This window comes from Malus domestica, chromosome 09 (assembly GCF_042453785.1).
Source record: "Malus domestica chromosome 09, GDT2T_hap1".
Classification (NCBI taxonomy): domain Eukaryota; kingdom Viridiplantae; phylum Streptophyta; class Magnoliopsida; order Rosales; family Rosaceae; genus Malus; species Malus domestica.
In genome coordinates this window covers 27,051,488-27,072,551 of record NC_091669.1, presented here as the reverse complement: position 1 = coordinate 27,072,551, position 21,064 = coordinate 27,051,488, and the positions used below count along the sequence as shown (strand labels likewise).

The 21,064-nt window shown below is 34.6% G+C and overlaps 1 protein-coding gene across 3 annotated transcripts; it reads left to right on the top strand.

Annotated features, from left to right (window-relative positions):
- Nucleotides 1-496: 496 nt before the first annotated feature.
- LOC103443986 (ABC transporter C family member 13) lies at nt 497-20,040 on the top strand. Of its 3 annotated transcripts, XM_008382889.4 has the most exons (36): nt 497-713; nt 1,075-1,115; nt 1,218-1,305; nt 1,723-1,875; nt 1,995-2,126; nt 2,566-2,654; nt 3,497-3,560; nt 4,325-4,573; nt 5,794-5,863; nt 6,554-6,614; nt 7,504-7,591; nt 8,044-8,162; nt 8,512-8,609; nt 9,065-9,131; nt 10,280-10,397; nt 10,523-10,639; nt 10,740-10,820; nt 10,917-11,171; nt 11,715-11,816; nt 11,901-11,968; nt 12,592-12,723; nt 12,818-12,965; nt 13,331-13,617; nt 13,829-13,985; nt 14,434-14,609; nt 14,695-14,806; nt 14,906-14,959; nt 15,444-15,566; nt 16,778-16,876; nt 17,360-17,452; nt 17,602-17,712; nt 17,782-17,943; nt 18,024-18,211; nt 18,346-18,535; nt 18,799-18,966; nt 19,562-20,040. In XM_008382889.4, exons 1-36 carry the CDS (start codon nt 672-674, stop codon nt 19,640-19,642), a joined length of 4,383 nt encoding a protein of 1,460 aa, XP_008381111.1. In that variant the 5' UTR covers nt 497-671; the 3' UTR covers nt 19,643-20,040. The 3 variants fall into 3 exon arrangements, with proteins under 3 accessions (XP_008381111.1, XP_028964265.1, XP_070660846.1); XM_029108432.2 differs by lacking the exon at nt 14,906-14,959; XM_070804745.1 differs by lacking the exons at nt 10,523-10,639; nt 10,740-10,820.
- The last annotated feature ends 1,024 nt before the right edge of the window (nt 20,041-21,064 follow it).

The following is a 21,064-nucleotide window of genomic DNA, read 5'->3' as shown; positions in this document are numbered from 1 at the left end:
AATATTAGGGTCGAGCGTGTCACCAGCAATGTTTTATGGCACAAAATGTTAGGCAATCAAAAAGCAACATGTGCAAAAAATGAGTGTATTGGATATGAGTATGCTTTATGTGTGGGCACATGAGAAAGAATATAATTAAGAACGAGGATATCTGAGGTAAAGTAGGGGTGATCGTAGTTGAGGTTAAGATGAGAGAAAATTGATTAAGATGATTTGGACACATGAACAGAAGACCCACAAAACTTTGATTAGAAGATGATATTATGATACGGAAACTCAAGGCAAAAGGAGTAGAGGATAAATTAGGAAGATTCTGACAGAAACAATAAAAAAATAGATGAAGTATTTGAAGCTAACGGAAAACTTATCACAAAAACCGAGCTCAATAATGCTTTAAGTTCATACAACCGAGCGTACTTACTAGAATAAAGCTCGGTTGTTTTTTTGAGTGAGAAATGACCACCTAAAAACACACCAGATTCTCTTTTTATCTCTCATGGCCATCGGCCCCACGCCTACAAGAAGTGAAATTTTTATGAAGAGTGTTATGAGCTCAAATTAAGTCAAATAAAAAAGCGGTGAGCTTGTATGTGATACTCTGCAGCTTTTCGCCTTGAAGAAACCGCTCGCTCACTCCTTTTCCCTGCAAACGAAACTTTGCAATCCAGAAAATGGAGGATTTCATGAACCTGATTTGCCCTAATTCTCCATACGTACGCGCTCTCTCTTCATTTTCCTCTTTTTTCTTTTCTTTCTTTCGTATTTGTTTTCCCTATCACCTTGGAATTTAGTAAAGTTGCATATATATTTTTTTCTCTTCTTTCCGTTTCGCAGTCCTCTGTTTGGAAGGTAAGAAAATACTGTGGAATATAAATGAACACAATAATGGTCTCTGTTTCTGTTGCTGCTGATGTTTCTAATTACCTGTTCATTCTGTCTTCTCTGTTTGGCGCCAAGAACTAATGGCGGATTGGGTTTTCGAAATCCTAGAAATTTTTGTGGAGAAGTTCAATTCAGTTCTTACAGGGGTGAATTAACTGAATTTTGATTGTAAATTGCTGCCATGTTCTGCAGGTATGGGATGTCAATGGAGTTTCCAAGTGTTTCGGAAACACATATCCTTTTGGGTTTTTGTGTGTAGTGTGAATTTCTTTTCCATATGAAGAGAAATAAATTGTTAATTCAACTATTAACTGTTTGTCCTTTACAGTCTCTACTGTTTTAGGTTTTGGTGCAAATGCAGTGACTGTTTGTATGATAGTTGGGCTCGGAATAACACAACGGACTGGCAGAAGAAGTTGGAGGGTGGGTTTTATGTTACATATGCTGTTCTTGGTTATTGAGAATAAAAAGGAATGATGGTGTTACGTGCATTGCTATAGAACACTGCCTTAAAGTTTCAATTCTTTTTCTGTTCACAAGAAAATGTAGAGAAAGGAAAGAAATTAAGGTAAGGCAATTACCATAAGAGTCTCCAATTTATAGCATGGCACTGCCTGATTTTAAGGTTATTAAGTGGAGGTTTTCCTTGAATTCTATAACATTCAGACACACACGCACAAAGCTACGCTCAACAAGGATAATTAAAAGTGCACTTATTGCATTTTTTTCATAGTCAGTTCTGAACCTAATGTTTATTGGTGTTATGGTGTTATCAATGCTTTTATGTTGCTTTTGGGTAGCCTCCCCACATATACTGATGGCTTTACAAACTTTACTCAGATGAACTTCATGGAAAAGCTTTTCTTGCTCTTTCTTCCTGCCATTGGAGTATGCATATCATTTTTAGACGGTGCATTACTGTTGAAGAAAGCGCTTGGCATCTTTGTCGCACATCATGAATGGTTTTTCAGATGTTCTCAATTTGCATCATGGGTAAGGATTTATTTATTTATTTGGTTTCTTGTTGAATTCTTTTTATTGTAGTAACATGTAAAAATGCGTTATCATTTGTCATCTTTTCACTAAGTTATTGATTGTTAAAAAATACGCAGACACTTATCATACTGTTCTCAAAGTATTTCAACGGTTGTCAAATTTTCTGCAACCGGATCTTGTGTTTCTGGTGGATTATAAAACTTCTTCTGGGAATACTTCATTTGCTCACAGCATATCCTCCATTCAAGGTACATTTGTTTTCTAGGAGTTTATTATTACCATTTTGTGTTGACCAATGTGGTTTTTCTGTTACTATAATTACAGTCCATGGTAGGTTATAAAAAGCTAGTTAATTCCTTAAAGAAGAGATTATATAAAGGAATTGGTCTTGAAAATTTTCCAGTATTTTTTTCAATTGGTAATTTGAATATATCATCTACCCAACTCACCAAGGTTTTACCACTTAAGATTAAGTTGATAAGAAATGTTGGTTAATCAACTTGATATTTTTATTCTAATTATGCTATCAGACTAGTTCTCATAAATTTCCATAGAAATTGAATAGGGATTATGATTGTTCTTCTATATGGGGTTGATTTTATACTTGGGTTCTAGAAATGGTGTCGGATTAGTATTCTTTAGGAAATGGAATTAATAATTTACAAGTTTTTTTTTCTTTTCTGACAGGTCTTATTATGTGTTACTGTTACATTGGACACGATCTTTGGTATATCGATTAACATTATCAGAATAAAGCGGGCATCTTACAAGAGAAGGTGTCAGCTACTTAACCCTTGTTTTAAATCCCTTTCTTTCTGATAACAATCACATGGAAAATGTGGTGTGCAATTCATAGTATACTGGCTGAATTACATAAATGATGCTAACCTTGGAGAAGACCATGGGTATATAGCCCAATGCTCCATAGTTCAACCTAGTGGAGTTGAAATTATAGGGTTTAGGCCTTGTAAAAAGTAACTCATCAGTGCAACGCAGGGTATGACTTGGTGTGTATTGGAAAGTAAAACTTGCAAGTTTCCTTTCATTGAGGTGTCTCCAACTCTCTCTCTCTCTCTCTCTCTACACATTTCGATTACCCTAATTTATTGTTTTTAAAAAAGAAAATACTTTTATTAACCATAATTGCATAAAATCAAACCGTTCAAGTAATGGACAACAATTTCATGTCTATAGTACATATCAAACTAAAGAAAACTGAAATAGATCTCCTCAAAACTAGAAAGAAAGAAAGAAAAAAAAAAGTAACTGATAGCTGCCTTTGAGTCTAACAAGATGACAGACACATTAGTGCCCATTAAGACATTAGAAACAGAAGCTCAAAGAGATGATCCAAAAAATACTGTACCTCACAACTCTTCCACATCCGCCGCTCTGCAATCTCATCTAGAGAACCCATATAATGTCTGAAAAGTTATAATTACAAATATGCCATATTCTAAATTCAATCTAGATTGCAATGGGCATGTTATTTCACAAATCACTAGGATTTTTACTGATAATGTGTCCACCTAGATTTAACTTTCCATCCCTGTCAAATTTCCTTGACCTATCCAAACCCATACCCTTTAATTGTCCTGCCTGCTTGCATATATTGCAGTACAGTTGAAGATTCACTACTTTCAGCTGACACAGATGTTGAGGAAGGCAGCCTTAATGATTCTGTAAGTTACATGCTGTCAGCTACTTTTCCTGTGCAATTACATATAATTGTGTGATAGTACCATCCTTTTATTGTTTGGTAAATTTACTCTACAACTAACAAGTGGTGTGTAAGAGATACTAGTAAGACTACTGTTACCAAAAAAAAGATAGTAACACTACATCTTTCTGGAAACTCTTATATGCTTCATCGTATTTTTCTAAACATGAAATATTGTCTTTATCTCTCGTGGGTTTTTCGTGATCCTACTTCTGGATTTCTTCCATTTTTATTAACAAGTTCTGTGTTTCTTATTGAAAAATCATCTTGGAAATTCATGAGAATTGGGAATTTGTATGTCTGTTATAGTATGATTTTCTTTTGTATATTTTATAAGTCATCTTTATGGTGATCGTTAGGCATTTCAGAAAGGTTTTCCACCCCCACGCCCTAATGTTATCCCTTATATTCCATAACTTTCTTGATTTAGTCTGCAAATGTAAGGATCTGATTTTACCCTTTGGCTTCCTATGGTGCTGTCATGTTCCACTTTACATTACAGTTAAGTACAAATGTAGATGCTGACATGCTCCAAGCACTAATTCTTTAAGTATATGTATTCTTGAATCTTGATTAATGCTTACTTCTATGAGTTGATAGCTGTTTAATGTTTAATTTGTAACCGTTGAGAAAGGGATACCTCCTCTTTTATGCTGTTTGTTATTAGTCTTCTTTTCCTATAAAGTTCATTAGCTCATACTTACAATCTTGTATTGATTGTCAAAGGGAAACACTCAGGGCTATTTCGATCTTTTGACATTTAGATCTATCACTTCTGTGATGAATCATGGGGTCACAAAGCAGATTGATTTTGAGGATTTGCTTCACCTTCCTTCTGATATGAATCCCTGTTCCTGTCATGATACATTGTTTGGCTGTTGGCAATCCCAACAGAGCAGTTCCCCTGATCCATCACTGTTTAGGGCAATATGTTGTGCATATGGATGGCCATACATTCGTTTGGGCTTGTTGAAGGTACTTATGTTCTGCTAATGGTTTTCGTACTATGTACTTCAAAGTTCAAAGTATTATTAAATGTAGAAACAAATGAATTTTAGAAATAATTCTGTTAAAGAATATGCCGCTTCTTTAAGTTCATCTTAATTTTTCTTTAGCATTATATAGAGAGAATGCAGTGTAATAAAACAAATGGGATAGAACAATAGTAATAAGCTATTTCACAAAAAATGCTTTACTTAGAAATTATTTTCTTTGTAACTGTGCCTTCACACCTTGTCATTTGTACAGTCATTTTCTTACTTATTTCTCCTTCATACTTTTGTTTAACAGTTTAAGTGATGGTGAAAATTAAAAGTCTACATCCGAAACCACATAATGTCTGCAGTTAAATTACAGGGTTTCTGGAAATTGGTTCTTATGATATGAATAAGGAAGTGAAACAGAAGACTTGCATTGTAAAACCATATTGGGGAGCCATTTGAACAGTATAATCATTTTCTCAGTGTACGACTTAAATGCTTCACAAAGTTCACATAGCATGAGTCTTGTGGGAATTTTGAGTTCTATTGGAAATGAGAATTTATTAAAGTATTAACTCCTCCAGTTCTATGTAGTATGTACTTTTATACTCAGTTTTCACGAACATTAGAACTCCAATTTGATTTTACCAGGGGATAGAAGTATGTCAGTGGAACTTCATAAATTTGACAATTCTCTTTGGAATATGGTTTGCAGGAATGTCTGAATTCGGGTATCGGTTGATACATCAATTTTTGATAGGATGAGTTCTTCTGCATGTAGCTTTCTGGTCGCTAAATTGATTATTAATAAATTACGGTTTCCTATCGAAGATTTTATGGCTTTTCACTTATAAGCCCTTGATATTATTATGCCTGAGAGGAAAACACTTCAAACACTAGACTTTATAAACAAAAAACCCTACTCACTTGTAATGAGAGAAGAACATCAAAGGAGTTTCAAATTAAAAGAATTAATTAGAGAATGATGAGTGGATATATGAGGTTTTGTTTTCCCTTTAATTGGGCCCTTGAAGTTTCTTCATATAAAACTTATTATTGTGAAGTTTTTTTTATCTAATTCGCCAATGACTTTAATTTATTGTTTGTTTTGGCTGATCTTAAGAAAAATTTCGTTATTTAGTCCATATAGCAAAGATAATTTAAAAACTTAACTATAAATTGGGAGACAAAAATATGACAATTTAACTTTTCCAGGTACTTAATGACTCTGTTGGTTTTGCGGGACCACTCCTTCTCAATAAACTGATTCGCTTCCTTCAACAAGGTTTAGTAGAAACTGATGGTTTCCTTTTTGTCACGGAAAACATTGTCATTGATGCCATCACTTCATTGGTTTATTTATTTTTTTTCTTTCTGGAAAATACTTTGTAGGTGTAGTGGATTTTTGCAGTACTACAAAAAACTAGTTGCTTATTTAAATGTGGTAGATCAACCTATCACTTATCCAAATCACAGTATTTTAGGTTGGGGTGCTACAATGGATATTAGTATTCCTTGTTTGTCTTTAGTGCCAGTTCTATTGTGTAGGACTAGGAGCTACTCCCTAGTAGGGTCCAGAGCATCTGTAGAGCGCTTACTTCTGTTTCTATAATCGTACTAATTATAATCTTCTGCAAAACAACTAGTTCTCAAAATCAGCAAAAGCGGTAGTAACAATTTATCTGTTATCCAACATAGTAATAAAAGGCCTCAATTTGTTAAAAAAGGCAAAAGGAGACCTCTAAGAGTGCCACCATCTAATTTTTCATTTGATGACCTTTCTGTCACCACACATCTTATCAAATGCAGTTCTTGATTTTTACATTCAATTGTATTTCCTAGTTCATGGAATTATCATTTAAGCTAGCATGTGATGGCCTTATTGTTTCCTTGATTGTTACTTACTAATGTCTTCATTGTGAAATTACTAATGGCCTACTCACGAAATTTGTTACTGTTCTGTTTCTTTTGCCAGGTTCGAAGAATATTGATGGCTATGTTCTTGCAATATGCTTGGGCCTCGTATCTATTTTGAAGTAACTATTCTGATTGTTGAACTTTATTGACAATATTAATATTGTTTTGTTGTCCCCCTATTTTTATCAGATGGTCTTCTCTCATCCTCTCTACCCCATCTCCACCCCCTTCTTTTGTCTCTCATTTTTAAGCATTGTTACAGTTACTTTTTACATTTAAATATCTATCTGTTGCGTGCCCTCTGAATCTAAAGAAACACATTCATTACGATTCTTTTATTTAGGTTTGTCAAGTAAGTCTATCTCAGTTAATGCATTTCACAACCATTGCCCACACTAAGTGTGGGCTCACGAGAAAGGATAAGATTAGGAATGAGTGGGTTGGACATATGCAAAGAAGGCCTACTGACGCTCTAGTTCGAAGATGTGACTACGGGACAGAGGTTCAGGGCCGAAGGGGTAGAGGAAGACCTAGGAAGACTTTGGAAGAGACCCTAAGAAAAGGCTTAGAGTACTTGGATCTAACGGAGGACATGACACAAAACCGAGCGCAATGGCGTTCTAGGATTCACATAGCCGAACCCACTTAGTGGGAAAAGGCTTTGTTGTTGTTGTTGTTGTTGTGGGTCCAAGAGAGTGTTGGTGTATTTCTTTAAAGCTTAGGTTGCGCATTGTCAACTATTATTGAATGCCTATTTTGTCCATTGGGGCTATGTTCCATCAAAGCGATAAACATCATGCTGTTTCCTGTTAAATTGTTTTTTTTTTTTTTTCTCTCCAAGTTTTATATTCTGAAATTTGTGATTGAACACTAACAAAGGAGCCTTTTATTTCTGGTCCTTTCCGATTTTATTTATTATAATATCAAATCTGTACTTAATTTTCCGTAAACGTAAAAAACAATGCTTAATTTAACAGAACTTTTTGAAGAAATTTGCCAATTTTGCAGATCAGTTTTGGATACGCAATATACTTTTCATCTTTCAAGACTGAAGTTAAAGTTACGATCTAGTATCATTACTATTATCTATCAGAAGGTATATCTTTTCCATATCCATTTTATTGTAACATACGATTTAAAATAACGTATTGTCTATTACATAATCTTTTTGTGGATGACCCTGAGGATATTGTTATGTAGGATTTGTATGGGATTTCTACGAAATGTTACATTTCTGAAAATTCCAAACTTTTTCTATGGTTATGTCATATATACCTTCCTGTTGCAGTTTTGAGTAATTTAAAATACGGTTTTTGGTTTCATTTATTTATTTGTTATATTATTCTGGTCTTGGTGATGAAGGATTATTGCAACTAGTATTATTGGAACTCTGGGATTATTGCAACTTGGAAGTAAATAGTTATCTTGCAAAGTTGATGTGCATGCATCTGTGGGTTTTTCTTTTTTCCTCTGCTTTTACTGATTAGGCATTTGATCTTCTGTAAAAAACTCCCGTTGCTGTGTCTTAAGTTTGTTCTTTTTCGCCAGTGCTTAAGTATCAATCTAGCAGAACGATCACAATTTACTGAGGGAGAAATCCAGACATTCATGGCTGTAGATTCTGATCGTACTGTCAACTTGTGTAACAGTTTCCATGATATGTGGAGGTAATGGTTTTGCTTTGCATCAAAGAACATGTTTATTTCATGCTGTCCGTAGTTTCTAATGTTGAATTTAGTGTAAAGATATACTGTGATTTAAGAGAACTCACCTTATCAACCACATTTTACAAACTTCTACTTATGCCCTTGTTTACATTAAATAAAAAGAAAAAGAAACTAATATAATAAAGGTATAATAGTATCTAGAAAAATTTAAAGACAATAAGAGAAAACTCTCCATATGTTTCTCACCTCTCATTCTATCCTCGTGCATTAACTGTCATCTCACATTAAGTGCATCGGTTGTGCGATCTTCAGCATATGGTTTTCTTATCCATTCTCATGAATGTTTCAGCTTGCCATTACAAATTGGGGTGGCTTTGTTCCTTCTGTATACACAAGTCAAGTTTGCATTTGTTTCGGGTGTTGCAATTACCATCGCACTGATACCAGGTACCTCTCAGTATCCTATTTTTTTACATGGAGTTGAAGAAAAGCAGATCGTACTTGTTCTGGTTTTTATTTTATTTAATTAAATTTATTATAAGATGTGATGCAAACATTTATGACGTTTTCTGAAAATTCAAATTCAGTTTTCCATAAAAAAAGTAATAAAGTGTGATACAAATAGTTACTTAGAAATGTGTAAAAAGCTATAAATTTGTAAAGAGTTGGTTGTATGGATTACTTTGGGCATTCTTTGCAATCATATTCAAATAGGATATTTTAGCTTAGGCTTGTTATGTCTTTGATACTGTGGTTTAATTAATCATCCTTACCCATAAATGGAGGGTGGGTGTACTGTGACTTGTGAGATTGTGTGTGTGAAGTTGAGAACATGGGAATATATATACACACACACACACATATATATTGTGCTGATTGAAACTCTATATCTTTTCTTGTAGTGAATAAATGGATATCTACATTGATTGCAAGTGCTACAATGAAAATGATGCAGCAGAAGGATGAGAGGTATATGTACTTTTTTACCTTACTATTTACACTTGGTCTGAACATAGTGATTGCATCCATAGAAAGCATATTAGTATTACAGTTGATCTTGAAAGCTTAAGTCGACAACAATGTATTTCAATCCTGACAAAAGGAAAAGGAATACTAATGCTTCCTGTCATGTGTAGCGCTGGAACTGATTGTGTCGTGAGACACAAAAATGATGCGGAACTGTATATACTTGAACTATAAGCATCTCAAGAACAATGCATATCAGCTAACAGAACTCAATAAGAGCATTGCATTTAATCTTGTTCGGTTCTGAATTAAGTTACATTCACTAAATAATGCATGATGGTGCCTTAACCCTCTAAACATCAGTGCATTAAGTTGAACAACTTATTCACCAACTTTTCCATCTGGGAATTCGTGAAATTTGAGAGAGTTCTGTATCTGTTTGAAATAGCTCCATTTAGTGCAAAGGAATTAAGAGTTTGAATTTTAAACCAGGTTTCAGTTTACAAAGCGTCAACTGATATTTCTATTCTGGCTAAGAATTCCTCTCTTTGGTACAGATTTTCCATGATCTGGGCATTGTACATTTCTTATGATACTAATCAGTCACATTCCTTAAGATAATAATTTGGACAGCTAAGATTGAAATGATACGGGAGGATAAGTATACCTATGTGGACAGCTAAGATTTAAATGATAAAATGTTCAGCTTCCACATTCGGGCTTTATATAATATTGGAAACACAACCAAAAATAACCGAGCAAAAACCATGTAATTGCTTAAAACGTATTCCTGTAGAGGGTATTCTACTCTGGGAATTTAGAAGATTCCAAAAACGATTATAGTCTCGATTAAAGTTTATTTAGATCCAAAAGTTATTTTCCATCATGAGGTGGCATAGCTCTCTAATCAAAATTATTACTCTGCTCATTTAAATTGCTTTTGTCTGGCAGTTATTTATTTATTTTTTATTTCATGTCTATATATACTGGTGATAATTATCCGCACTAAAGATTTAATTTTTTCTTTCAGGAATAGTTATTTATTTATTTATTTTATAGTATTAGTAAGTACAGAATCAACAAAACAAGATGTACTGATGTCATGTTTTCTCAATAATCAATATTTTCATTCAGTAACATGGTCTATGCAGGATAAGGAGGACAGGAGAACTTTTGACATATATCCGCACTTTGAAGATGTATGGGTGGGAGCTTCTGTTTTCTAGCTGGTTGATGGAGACGAGATCATTAGAAGTTATGCACTTAACTGTAAGGCTCTACTTCTGTTATTAGCATACCCAAGAACAAGCAATTGATACAGATATCTTATCTTCCAGTGCTTGAGTTAACAGTTAACAGGATAGAATAATGCTTCATTTATTCACATTTTCTAGACACGGAAGTACTTGGATGCCTGGTGTGTATTTTTTTGGGCTACAACACCAACTCTTTTTTCTCTGTTCACATTTGGGCTTTTCACATTGATGGGACATCAACTTGATGCTGCAACGGTACTAACTGTTTCCTGTGATTTTAGTTTGCATAGGCACTTCCTAATAGCATTGGTGTAATTTTCAAGAAAGTTGACCTCTCTATGAATCTCAAATGCAGGTCTTCACCTGTCTTGCATTGTTTAATAATTTGATATCCCCTCTAAATTCATTTCCATGGGTCATTAATGGATTAATTGATGTAAGTTTGCCTTGTTCCGTGGGTCTTGGTGTAAAGCATTTCTTTTACTTTTGTAATTATTGGTTGAAATGCATACATTCTCTTACTCTATCCCAGGCCATCATATCTCTCAAGCGGTTGACCAGATTTCTGTCTTGCTCTGAGCACAAATCCAAACTAGAAAAGACAGCTGGTTCTGCTTCATCATATATTTCAAATGACCAATCTGAGTTTACTCATGAAGATAAGGCTGTTGTGTTCCATGATTCCTGCTGTTCATGGTCAAGCAGCGATGAAGAGCAATTGAATTTGGTTTTGAATCATGTGACTCTTGCTATTCCGAAGGGTTCCTTTGTTGCAGTAATTGGAGAGGTCAGATATGTGGGAAAAGATTTAAATTTGCTCATTATCACTTCATATCCAGTACGGTTTGTCTGTAATATTTATTGTACACCGGAAGATTCTCAGCTTATTTGTTAAATTGTTTAATGTTTATGAATGGGAAATAATTTAGCCAGTATATTCCTCTGGAAGTTGGTGCGCTTTCATTGATTTGATGTTATATAAACGAGAAACTTCAAACAGTTACTTATACTTCTGGTAACAGTAGATATCTACAAAGGCCGTGTAAAACCTCAAACCTCATAGCTATATAAAAGATGTCCTGATAAATCAATATAAATGAAATCCTGATAAATCATGTCAAATAGGGTCTGAAATAAAAGTTAGTGTTTTGGAGAGTGAAGTATTGTTATCCTGTATCTGTCAGTTGTCATATTTTTACCCTACTGTTACTTTTGTACCTAGATATATGAATTTTGATTTACTACTAGACTATTGGATATGAATATTTTTTGTGAAGAATTAATTTGACATCTGCTGCTTTACCATTCAGTCTGTTCATTGAATTCTCAGGTCGGTTCTGGTAAATCATCTTTGTTGAGTTCAATTTTGGGGGAGATGCAACTTGTCCATGGATCAGTGTATTCCTGTGGTTCTATAGCATATGTACCACAGGTTTGTTTATTAGTTATAGAGTGGTTGCTGTACTTACACTCTTGTAAAATATAATTATCTCAAGCTTGCTTTTTGGAATGGTAGGTCCCCTGGATTCTATCTGGAACAATACGTGATAACATACTGTTTGGAAAGCATTACGACCCCAGAAGGTGTGGTTCATTTTCCAAAGCTAAAATTGTATAATATTAATATCTTCCTTCCCCTGCCCCTTCCTCTATGTTACACTGTTCAAATCTAATTTTTCATTTAAAATTTATTTCATGTCTTGAATATGCAAATTCTATTGGAAACACAACTAATATCCTGCTCCTGTGTATGAAACTATGAGGCCAGTTACAAAGAGATCATAGATGCATGTCAGGCCTGCCTGAGCCACTCCCAATTCAAGGGGCCCATTTCTAAATCATTATTGAATTAAGAAAAGGGTTGACCCTGTATATTTTGGGGCCTAGGGTGCCAACAAAAATTGGGTTTCTTTTGTAGCATATTAGGCTTATGACGTAAGTCATGATGTCAAATAAGTCTGCGATACATTTTGAAATCTACAAGCTTCTCAAAGGCTAGTAATTCCAAAATTTTGAGTTTTGTTGTGTATGATGTCTCAATTAGCTTCTTCTTTTTGAGAAATAAAATATCATTTGAATAGATTTATTTATTTATTTTGGGATCTCTTTACAGAATTAATGTTTTTGGCCTCTCTCAAAGAAAAAGGGCCCTTCTACATGTACAATATATTTTTTTTCTTATTGTGAATTTTTTTGTTTGTTTGTAGATACTCTGACACTTTAGAGGCAAGTGCGCTAAACCTCGATATTTCATTAATGGTTGGAGGTGACATGGCTTACATTGGAGAAAAAGGAATCAATTTGTCAGGTGGACAGAGAGCTAGAATTGCTTTGGCAAGGTTACATCTCTCTCTCTCTCTCTCTCACCAACACTATTCTTCTATTTTCTGTTTCCTTGAGTCTGATTAAATTTGTAACTTGGTGTGATTGCAGGGCTATTTATAATGGCTCTGATATGTTTATTCTTGATGACGTCCTTAGTGCAGTTGATGCACAAGTTGCTCGCTGTATTTTATATAAAGCCATTTTGGGTCCACTTATGAACCAGCAGACTCGTGTACTTTGTACCCATAATGTTCAGGTTATCTCTGTTTCTCCAGAGCTTTTTAGTTATACTGAGCTGAGCAGATCATCAAGACACTAGTTTTTATAATTTTTTTTATGTATATGAATTTCCTTGCATTGACTTTGATTTTGATATGATTTGTTTGTTCTCTTCTTGCCTGCATTAGTAAGTTGATGACTTTTGATACATGATTGCTTGTCTTACACTTCTAGTTATTATGAAGATTTATTTTGTTTCAGTAGGTGAACTTGTTTTTGTCACATTATTCGTCTGCTTTTTAAGACACTACAAAGTAACTTCAGGGCATAGAAAACCATTAATATAATTTCGCTGAGGAGTTCCTTGGATAATGATTCAATTTATTTTCAATTACTGCACAGGCAATATCTTCTGCTGATAGAATAGTTGTCATGGATAAGGGACATGTGAAATGGGTTGGAAGCTCAGCTGATTTGCCAGTTTCTTTGTGTTCAGCATTCTCTCCACTGAATGAATTTGATACTTGTTTACAAAATGAAAGACAAGAGTCCAGTGTCGTAGATACTCTTATGGAAAGCCAACAAACTCTCATCCTAGAAAAAGAAACTGTGCCTGCTTCAGATGGAACACAAGAGATTATTGAAGTTGAGGCGCGAAAAGAGGGCAGAGTAGAACTTACCATCTACAAGTGAGTAAAAAAAAAGTTTACAATTTCACACTACATTTAATTGAAAATCATTATTTATTCTCTTGATTTTTCTAATGATTTCTTAGTTATTATATTTGTAGATATAGTATTTCACTTCATGTAAGAGATTACAAAAATCTTGTAGTGGATGTGGATATAGTTGGGGCTTCCAATATCAATCTACATTAACTAATATTAATCATTATTGCAGGAAATATGCCACATTTTCTGGTTGGTTGATTTCAGTTTTAATATGCCTCTCAGCAGTCTTAATGCAAGCTTCTCGTAATGGGAATGATCTGTGGCTCTCAAATTGGGTTGATGCAACAGGAAGAGGTCAGAAAGAATATTCCACATCCTTTTATCTGGTAAACAACTTCCCCAGTTTTCCATACTATGGCATGATTTTCCATTTTTTATCTAACTTGGCAAATCGAAAGGATTGGCTGGATTCTGGTTCTCTTATTCAAATGATAGAAGCTTCCAGGAAAACAACAATAGAAGGTTTTTGCCAAAGGTTTACCGTATGGCAGCTCCCAATTCTGTATTTAGAATTGGATCGTCAAGATATCAAGTTTTTTCATGTTAATATAGATAGATAGGTCGTTATATGATTTATACTGTACTGAAATCCATAAAGCATATAACTCTTTTAATCTTTTTTTCCCTGAAATTATGAAATTAGCTTATAGACAGCGCAATGTTGTATGGTCAACTTTTATTATTATTAGTATGAACATTTTTGCAAACAATGGCAAAAGAAAATGTATATAATTTCTTATTAAGATGTTTATTGTTTTTGTTGCACTAGTGCAGGTTATGCTTTGCATCTTTTGCATTGTAAATTCAATTCTCACACTAGTGAGGGCCTTCTCATTCGCATTTGGTGGCTTACGAGCTGCTGTTAAGGTGCACGATACACTGCTGAAAAGGATTATCAATGCCCCTGTGCAATTTTTCGATCAGACACCAGGTGGAAGAATGCTAAACAGGTTTTATAAGAATTCTTCCCTATATTTTTATAGTTTCATCAAATATAATCTATTATATGACACTTTTTTTTTTTTTTTGCTGTAGGTTTTCTTCAGATCTATATACAATTGATGATTCTCTTCCCTTCATTCTTAACATTCTCCTAGCCAATTTTGTTGGCCTGCTGGGCATTGCAATAGTTTTGTCATATGTTCAGGTATCCAAAGCTACTTTTGTGAGACATTCTTCTGGAATTCCATACTTTGGCCATCCTCATCATTGAAATGTTGTTTTAAAGGTTTATGTATGTCTTTAGGTCTTCTTCTTGCTTTTGTTATTCCCATTCTGGTACATCTACAACCAACTTCAGGTATTCTTCATACCCTTTAATTCATTTAATCATCTGAGCCAGGATTCAGGTGTAAACTTTTCAATCCACTTAGAACCTCAGGAACATTTAATTAATGTATGAAACATCATTGCCTACAAAATTATTTAGGTGGGGGAAATTGAATTCATGTGAAGTGTAATGTTCTTTGTGACGGGGCATCTGTAGGATAGTGACATAAAGTTAATTTTACATTAATTTACCAAGGATTGTGGAACAATTGTTTCCCCCTTTTTAAGGGTATGGAAATTAACTTTTGTAAGAAATTTTTCTTTTTCTCCCTTCATGTCAACCAAATGAAGTACAATATTTTCATTTTTTTAATTAAATAAAATATTTCCATCCAAATAGAATGTGATTTGATCTAAGAATATGGCATATTACATTTCATATGGTATTAACATTGGTTGGAATTTTTTATTTTATTAAAGAAAAAGAATAATCTCATTGGTGAAATATTATACAGTGCTTCTACAGATCAACTTCACGGGAATTGCGAAGGCTAGACAGTGTTTCTCGATCTCCCATCTATACATCCTTCTCAGAGACACTTGATGGATCATCAACTATACGGGCATTCAAGTCTGAGGTAGATATTTGTAAAAAAAAAAAATTGGCTGCCGAGAGAAAATACCAGTATTTATCTTATGACATCATGCAGTAGAATATATAATCTCTCAAAGGAAAGGAAATGCATTCCTTTAACAAGCATAGACGGACATGCCTTAACAAAGATGCACTAACACCGCTATAAATCTGATTAATTTTAAAGTGCAAGAATATTAGGTGCTGAAATTAGGGTTGTTGAAACTAGGTGAACATTTTGTATGCTAAATAAGTTGTATGTGCCTTAAATTTAGCATGCAGTTCAAAATTTCCAAAATGTTGAAAAATATATATTTCGTCCTTTTTCTGCAGGTAAAAGTTGTACCTTGGCCCTCAAACGGTGAACTAAGTTTGGAAATTACTGCTAGTTTAAGTGTCCTATTCCCACTTTGAAATGGGTGTATATTGGGAATACTTATCATCTGTAGTAGCGTCATTTTCTCCTAGTTGCACTGGTCTCATTAATAATGTGTGAAAAATATCAGTAGCGTATAGCTGTCATTATCCAGTCCTTTTAAAAAACAAAACAAGTAATTTTGTTTATCCTGTCGTAGGTTGAAGAAGAGCATGGATCATGATGATAAATTTTGAACATACTTAATAGACATGATGATAAGTTTTGAACATAATTTAACCGACCTCACTTAGTGGGATAAGGCTTTGTTGTTGTTGTTAGTAGACAAAGCGTTCCACTTCTTGTAAGTAGTTACTCAATGGTAAAACCTAAAAATTGTGGGACTGTCTAGGAAAAATAAAATGTTGAGACGGCTCATAATGGGTATAGTTAGAAGAACGGAATAAGGTGCACAAGAATTAGGCAATTTTAGTATTATTGTGTTCTTACTTCTTGGATTCATAGCTTAGTATCATTTATTTAAGAATTTTATTTGGTAGAACAAAAGATGTACAAGAAGTCCATTATGATCGCTCCAACCAAACAAAAAACGAAGCCCAACTAAACTGAACAGAAAATACTTTTTTGTATCATTAAAACTATGGTTACCATCAGAGTGATGAAACTTAGAAGCTTGAATGAATCAACCTTTCTGTTGTTTGTTCTTTCATTTTGATTCATACTATTGTAACTACCAACTTTGCTTTTTTGTTATTTTATTCTTGTTGGTCATGGTGATAATTTGTGCTTATAGTAATATTCATAGAGAATTGCACTCAATCAGTTCCGGTAATGGACAGGACCTCTTTTTCGGCAGATTCACTGACCAGGTCAAATTGTATCAACAAACTTCATACACAGAGTTAACAGCAAGTTTGTGGCTTTCCCTTCGTCTTCAGGTACATCTCAGTAATTTGAAACCACCATTTTACGTAACTTTGGTTATTACTATACATTTGCAGTCTGGAGCTTTATTCATCATTAGAACAACAAAATCTAAGTATATGGGACACAATTTAAGCTGTGAAGTGAACTTTCGAAACAGAAGTTTTCTTACCTGTAAGATTATATTATCAGGTCATAAGGCTTAACATTGTCTGGTTAGAATGAGAGTTTCATGCAAAAGGTTTACAGTTTAGGAGAAAGGTTGTACAGTTTAGGCCCACATCCTAACAGCTTAATCTTTTGGAAAATGCGGCAATGTCAACAAGTTTTATCGTAGTATTACAATGGTGATTATAAGGTTTTAATCTTGTAATTGAAACCTTCCAATTTAACTTTTATTCCTTAGAGCCGACTTCCTAACAGTTCAAGTTCTGGGGAACTATGGTAAACCAGAAAAAGTTAGCTGCTCTAACATTCTGGAATTTCATTTCTTGCAGTTGTTAGCTGCATTTATCATCTCGTTTATTGCTATCATGGCTGTTATTGGATCTCGTGGAAGTTTACCAATCAATTTCAGTACTCCAGGGTTGGTAAGCTCTCTAGACCTTCATCTATCTATAACTTCTACCTTTTACACTTGAATTTTTATTTTTGAGAGTTTAGTTAAAGTTGAAGTCTTTTATCTATTTGCATGTATTGTCAAAGTAAATAGTGTTAAAGAATGTGCATTCTTTTATAGGTAGGATTGGCTCTGTCTTATGCAGCTCCAGTTGTCTCATTACTTGGAAGCTTTTTGACAAGTTTCACTGAAACAGAGAAGGAAATGGTTTCTGTTGAAAGAGCTCTTGAGGTACAAAGAAGGATATATGCCTTAAATTGATTCTGACAAATTACTTATACCTGATTTTACACTTCACAGTATATGGACGTTCCGCAAGAAGAAATGGATGGATTCCAATCCTTACATCCCAGTTGGCCTTATCAAGGACAGGTTGAATTCCACAATGTCACCTTGAGATATAAGCCGTCCTTGCCAGCTGCACTTCGTGATGTTAGTTTTACTATTGAAGGAGGGATGGAGGTTGGTCATATGCTCAGTCTCATGCTAAAGGTTTTTTTGGCTGGATTGCTCATTTAAATTTCTTCTTGATTGTTAATCAGGTCGGTATCATTGGAAGGACAGGAGCTGGAAAATCTAGTGTATTGAATGCCCTTTTCCGCCTCACACCAATATGTACAGGATGCATTCTTGTGGATGCCATAAACATAGCTAATGCTCCTATCAGGGATCTTCGTGCACATTTCTCTGTTGTTCCTCAGACTCCATTTTTATTTGAAGGATCATTGAGGTACTCAATTGATACGTCATTGTGGCTGTGGTGTATTTTGCTTTATGATATAGTCACGCGATGTTAACTTTTTAATCACATCAATTACTCTCTACAATTAGTCAGTTTGCACGCCCTTTGTTCAAAATTTGTAGGGACAACCTTGATCCATTCCGGCTGTGTGATGATATAAACATTTGGAAGGCTTTGGAGAGATGCCATGTTAAAGAGGAAGTAGAAGCAGCAGGGGGGCTAGATATTCACCTAAAGGAATCTAGGATGTCGTTTTCTGTTGGGCAACGGCAGCTTCTTTGCCTTGCACGTGCACTTCTCAGGTCTTCAAAGGTAAGACTTGTAAGATGACCCTTTTTTATTAATTTGGCTGGTGGACTGTGCGAAACACTTCAGGAACAGCACAATGAAATACACATATGGTAAATTGTAGTGACAGTGTAAAAGCCACTTCTATAAGTTTCTTGATGCAAAGTGAAAGAAAGGGTCATGATTCATTAGTTACAATTTGAATTGATTAATGACGTTTTTTTACCTTAGATTTGAAATAATCAAGTGTACATCACATATAAAGACTAATAATGTTAAATTTTCAGGTCCTGTGTTTGGATGAATGCACCGCTAATGTTGACACTCAAACAGCATCCATATTACAAAAAACCGTATCCAGTGAATGCAGAGGAATGACAGTTATCACAATTGCTCACCGTATTTCCACTGTCTTGAATATGGACAAGGTCCTGGTCCTTGACCATGGTATGCTGGTATGTCACATTCTTATCTTTGTGTATATGTGCGTATGTGTTTGCCCACAGTCATATTTTAATGGTTACTAATTGACGTCTATTATTTCAGTCATGAAATAAAGTTGTTTACAGTGAATGCATCCCTTATTGTGTCTTCCATCTTGCTATTTTCATTACTTACACAGAGCCTTGTTCGACAAGTGATTAGTCATACTCTGAACACTCGTGATCCTTAAACCAATTTACACAACAGTCACATGAACCCACAAGTCAATGCGCAACACCGGTTCCTTCGTTTAATGTTGGCGAGAATCCACAATTCAATGCGCAACACCAGTTCATTTAATATAGGAATAGAATCCACAATTCAGTTGTGAACTTTCTGGACACGACTTAATACCCTTTTCACCATTTGATTATTCCTTGCTAGATGTAGACCACATCACCAATTTTAAAATTAGTTTTAACAAAATGCTAATTGAATGTCAATCTCATCATATTCCTTGAGGCGTCATCTACCGTTGCAGTAGTGGGCTGGCTAAAGCTCTATTTACCTTCATTGCCTACTCAAGTCTCGACACATATTTTTACTTTGTTCTCTGCTCCTGTGTAGGTTGAACAAGGGAATCCGCAGGCTCTCCTAGAAAATGAGTTCTCCAGATTTTCAAGTTTTGCTAAAGCTTCGACAATGTGAGTACCAAACAAGTTCTGCTGTGCTCATTGCCAGACGCCTTGCAATCTGCAAGTTTGATACGAAGGGGAAGTCATAGTTTATTGTAAGTTTGTAACTTGTTATTGGCAATGAAGTAACGTCACTGTTAAATACAGGCATGTAGCCAAGGACAGTTTAACGTCGAGTATAAACATCAACTGATGAATTAATCTGTACTTGACCTTCTAGGTAGTGATATCTCAATACGTCTCTGCTGCTTGGGAAATCGAAAACCTGAAATCAGATGTAACCCGTTAGTATTTATGTTTGTTTCTATTAAAAATTTCCATTACATAGCTGTAGAAAAGGTATAAAGTTGTCGTAGTAATAACATTTGCTGTGGTATAGAAGAAATTACATAGTAAATGTTTATGCTTGAATTCTTATGGCACAGTTTTACATAATATGAGATGCATTGTTCAATTCGACTTGTTTTTGGTCCGTCTGTGTGCTTGCAGGTGAAGCCATTATATTATCAAAAGAACGAAGGGTTTAGAAAAGTTAAACTGCTGATTTTCTCGCTGAACTTTCACTTAGCTTTCGATTTTCCTCCTAAACTTTTTAATGGGAAAATCAAGGACTTGAACTATATTTTTGGATGGAATGAATGAAAAACTAACAGGGGGTGAATCAGGCAAAAAAAAAAATAGTTTGAGTCCTTAATTTTCCAATTGAAAAGTTTAAGGGGGAAACTGAAAGCTAAGTGAAAGTTTAGGGGAAAATCGACAGTTTACTCATAAAAATAGTCAGTAGATAAATTTGGGTAACTTGTGAGAATGCGATATTTTGTAAGCTAAAAAAAACTTAAGCAGCACCTCTGCTTTGGGTGAAGCATCACGAAGTGCTTATTTTATGTTGTTACACCACTCTATTACCACAAAGAAGATGAATTGATTAAAGAGCCAACAAAGAGATGATGTGTGTGGAAGATCTAGTATTTCACATGGTCATGCATGCTATTCCTTGGAAACTCTGGCTTGCACATGAATTGTTACACCATTATTCCATAATTACACATTAATTAATATATGATCATTATATCATATTATGATGATGAATTTAATTATATGAGATCAGGACATGCAGTCCCTCTTAACTCTCATTTTATAGCAAAAAATTGGACCTCAATCCCTCGATATTTATTTCTCGTCCAACATGAATGGGAGGCACGTAGCCCCATAAGTATATGAATATAAAGTCCGTATTCACGCAATTGAGAGCCTATAGATTATTGCATCAATAACTAAATGGTTCTATGATTATGTCGGATTCGGTGGATACTTCTCACCCTGAGTATTTTGTTCTCCTCTAATACCGATGATAAATTTATTTGTCTCCTGACTAGGATGAAATTGTGGGATACCTCTCAACAAATGGAAAGCGTCTATTTTGAAATTCTTGGGT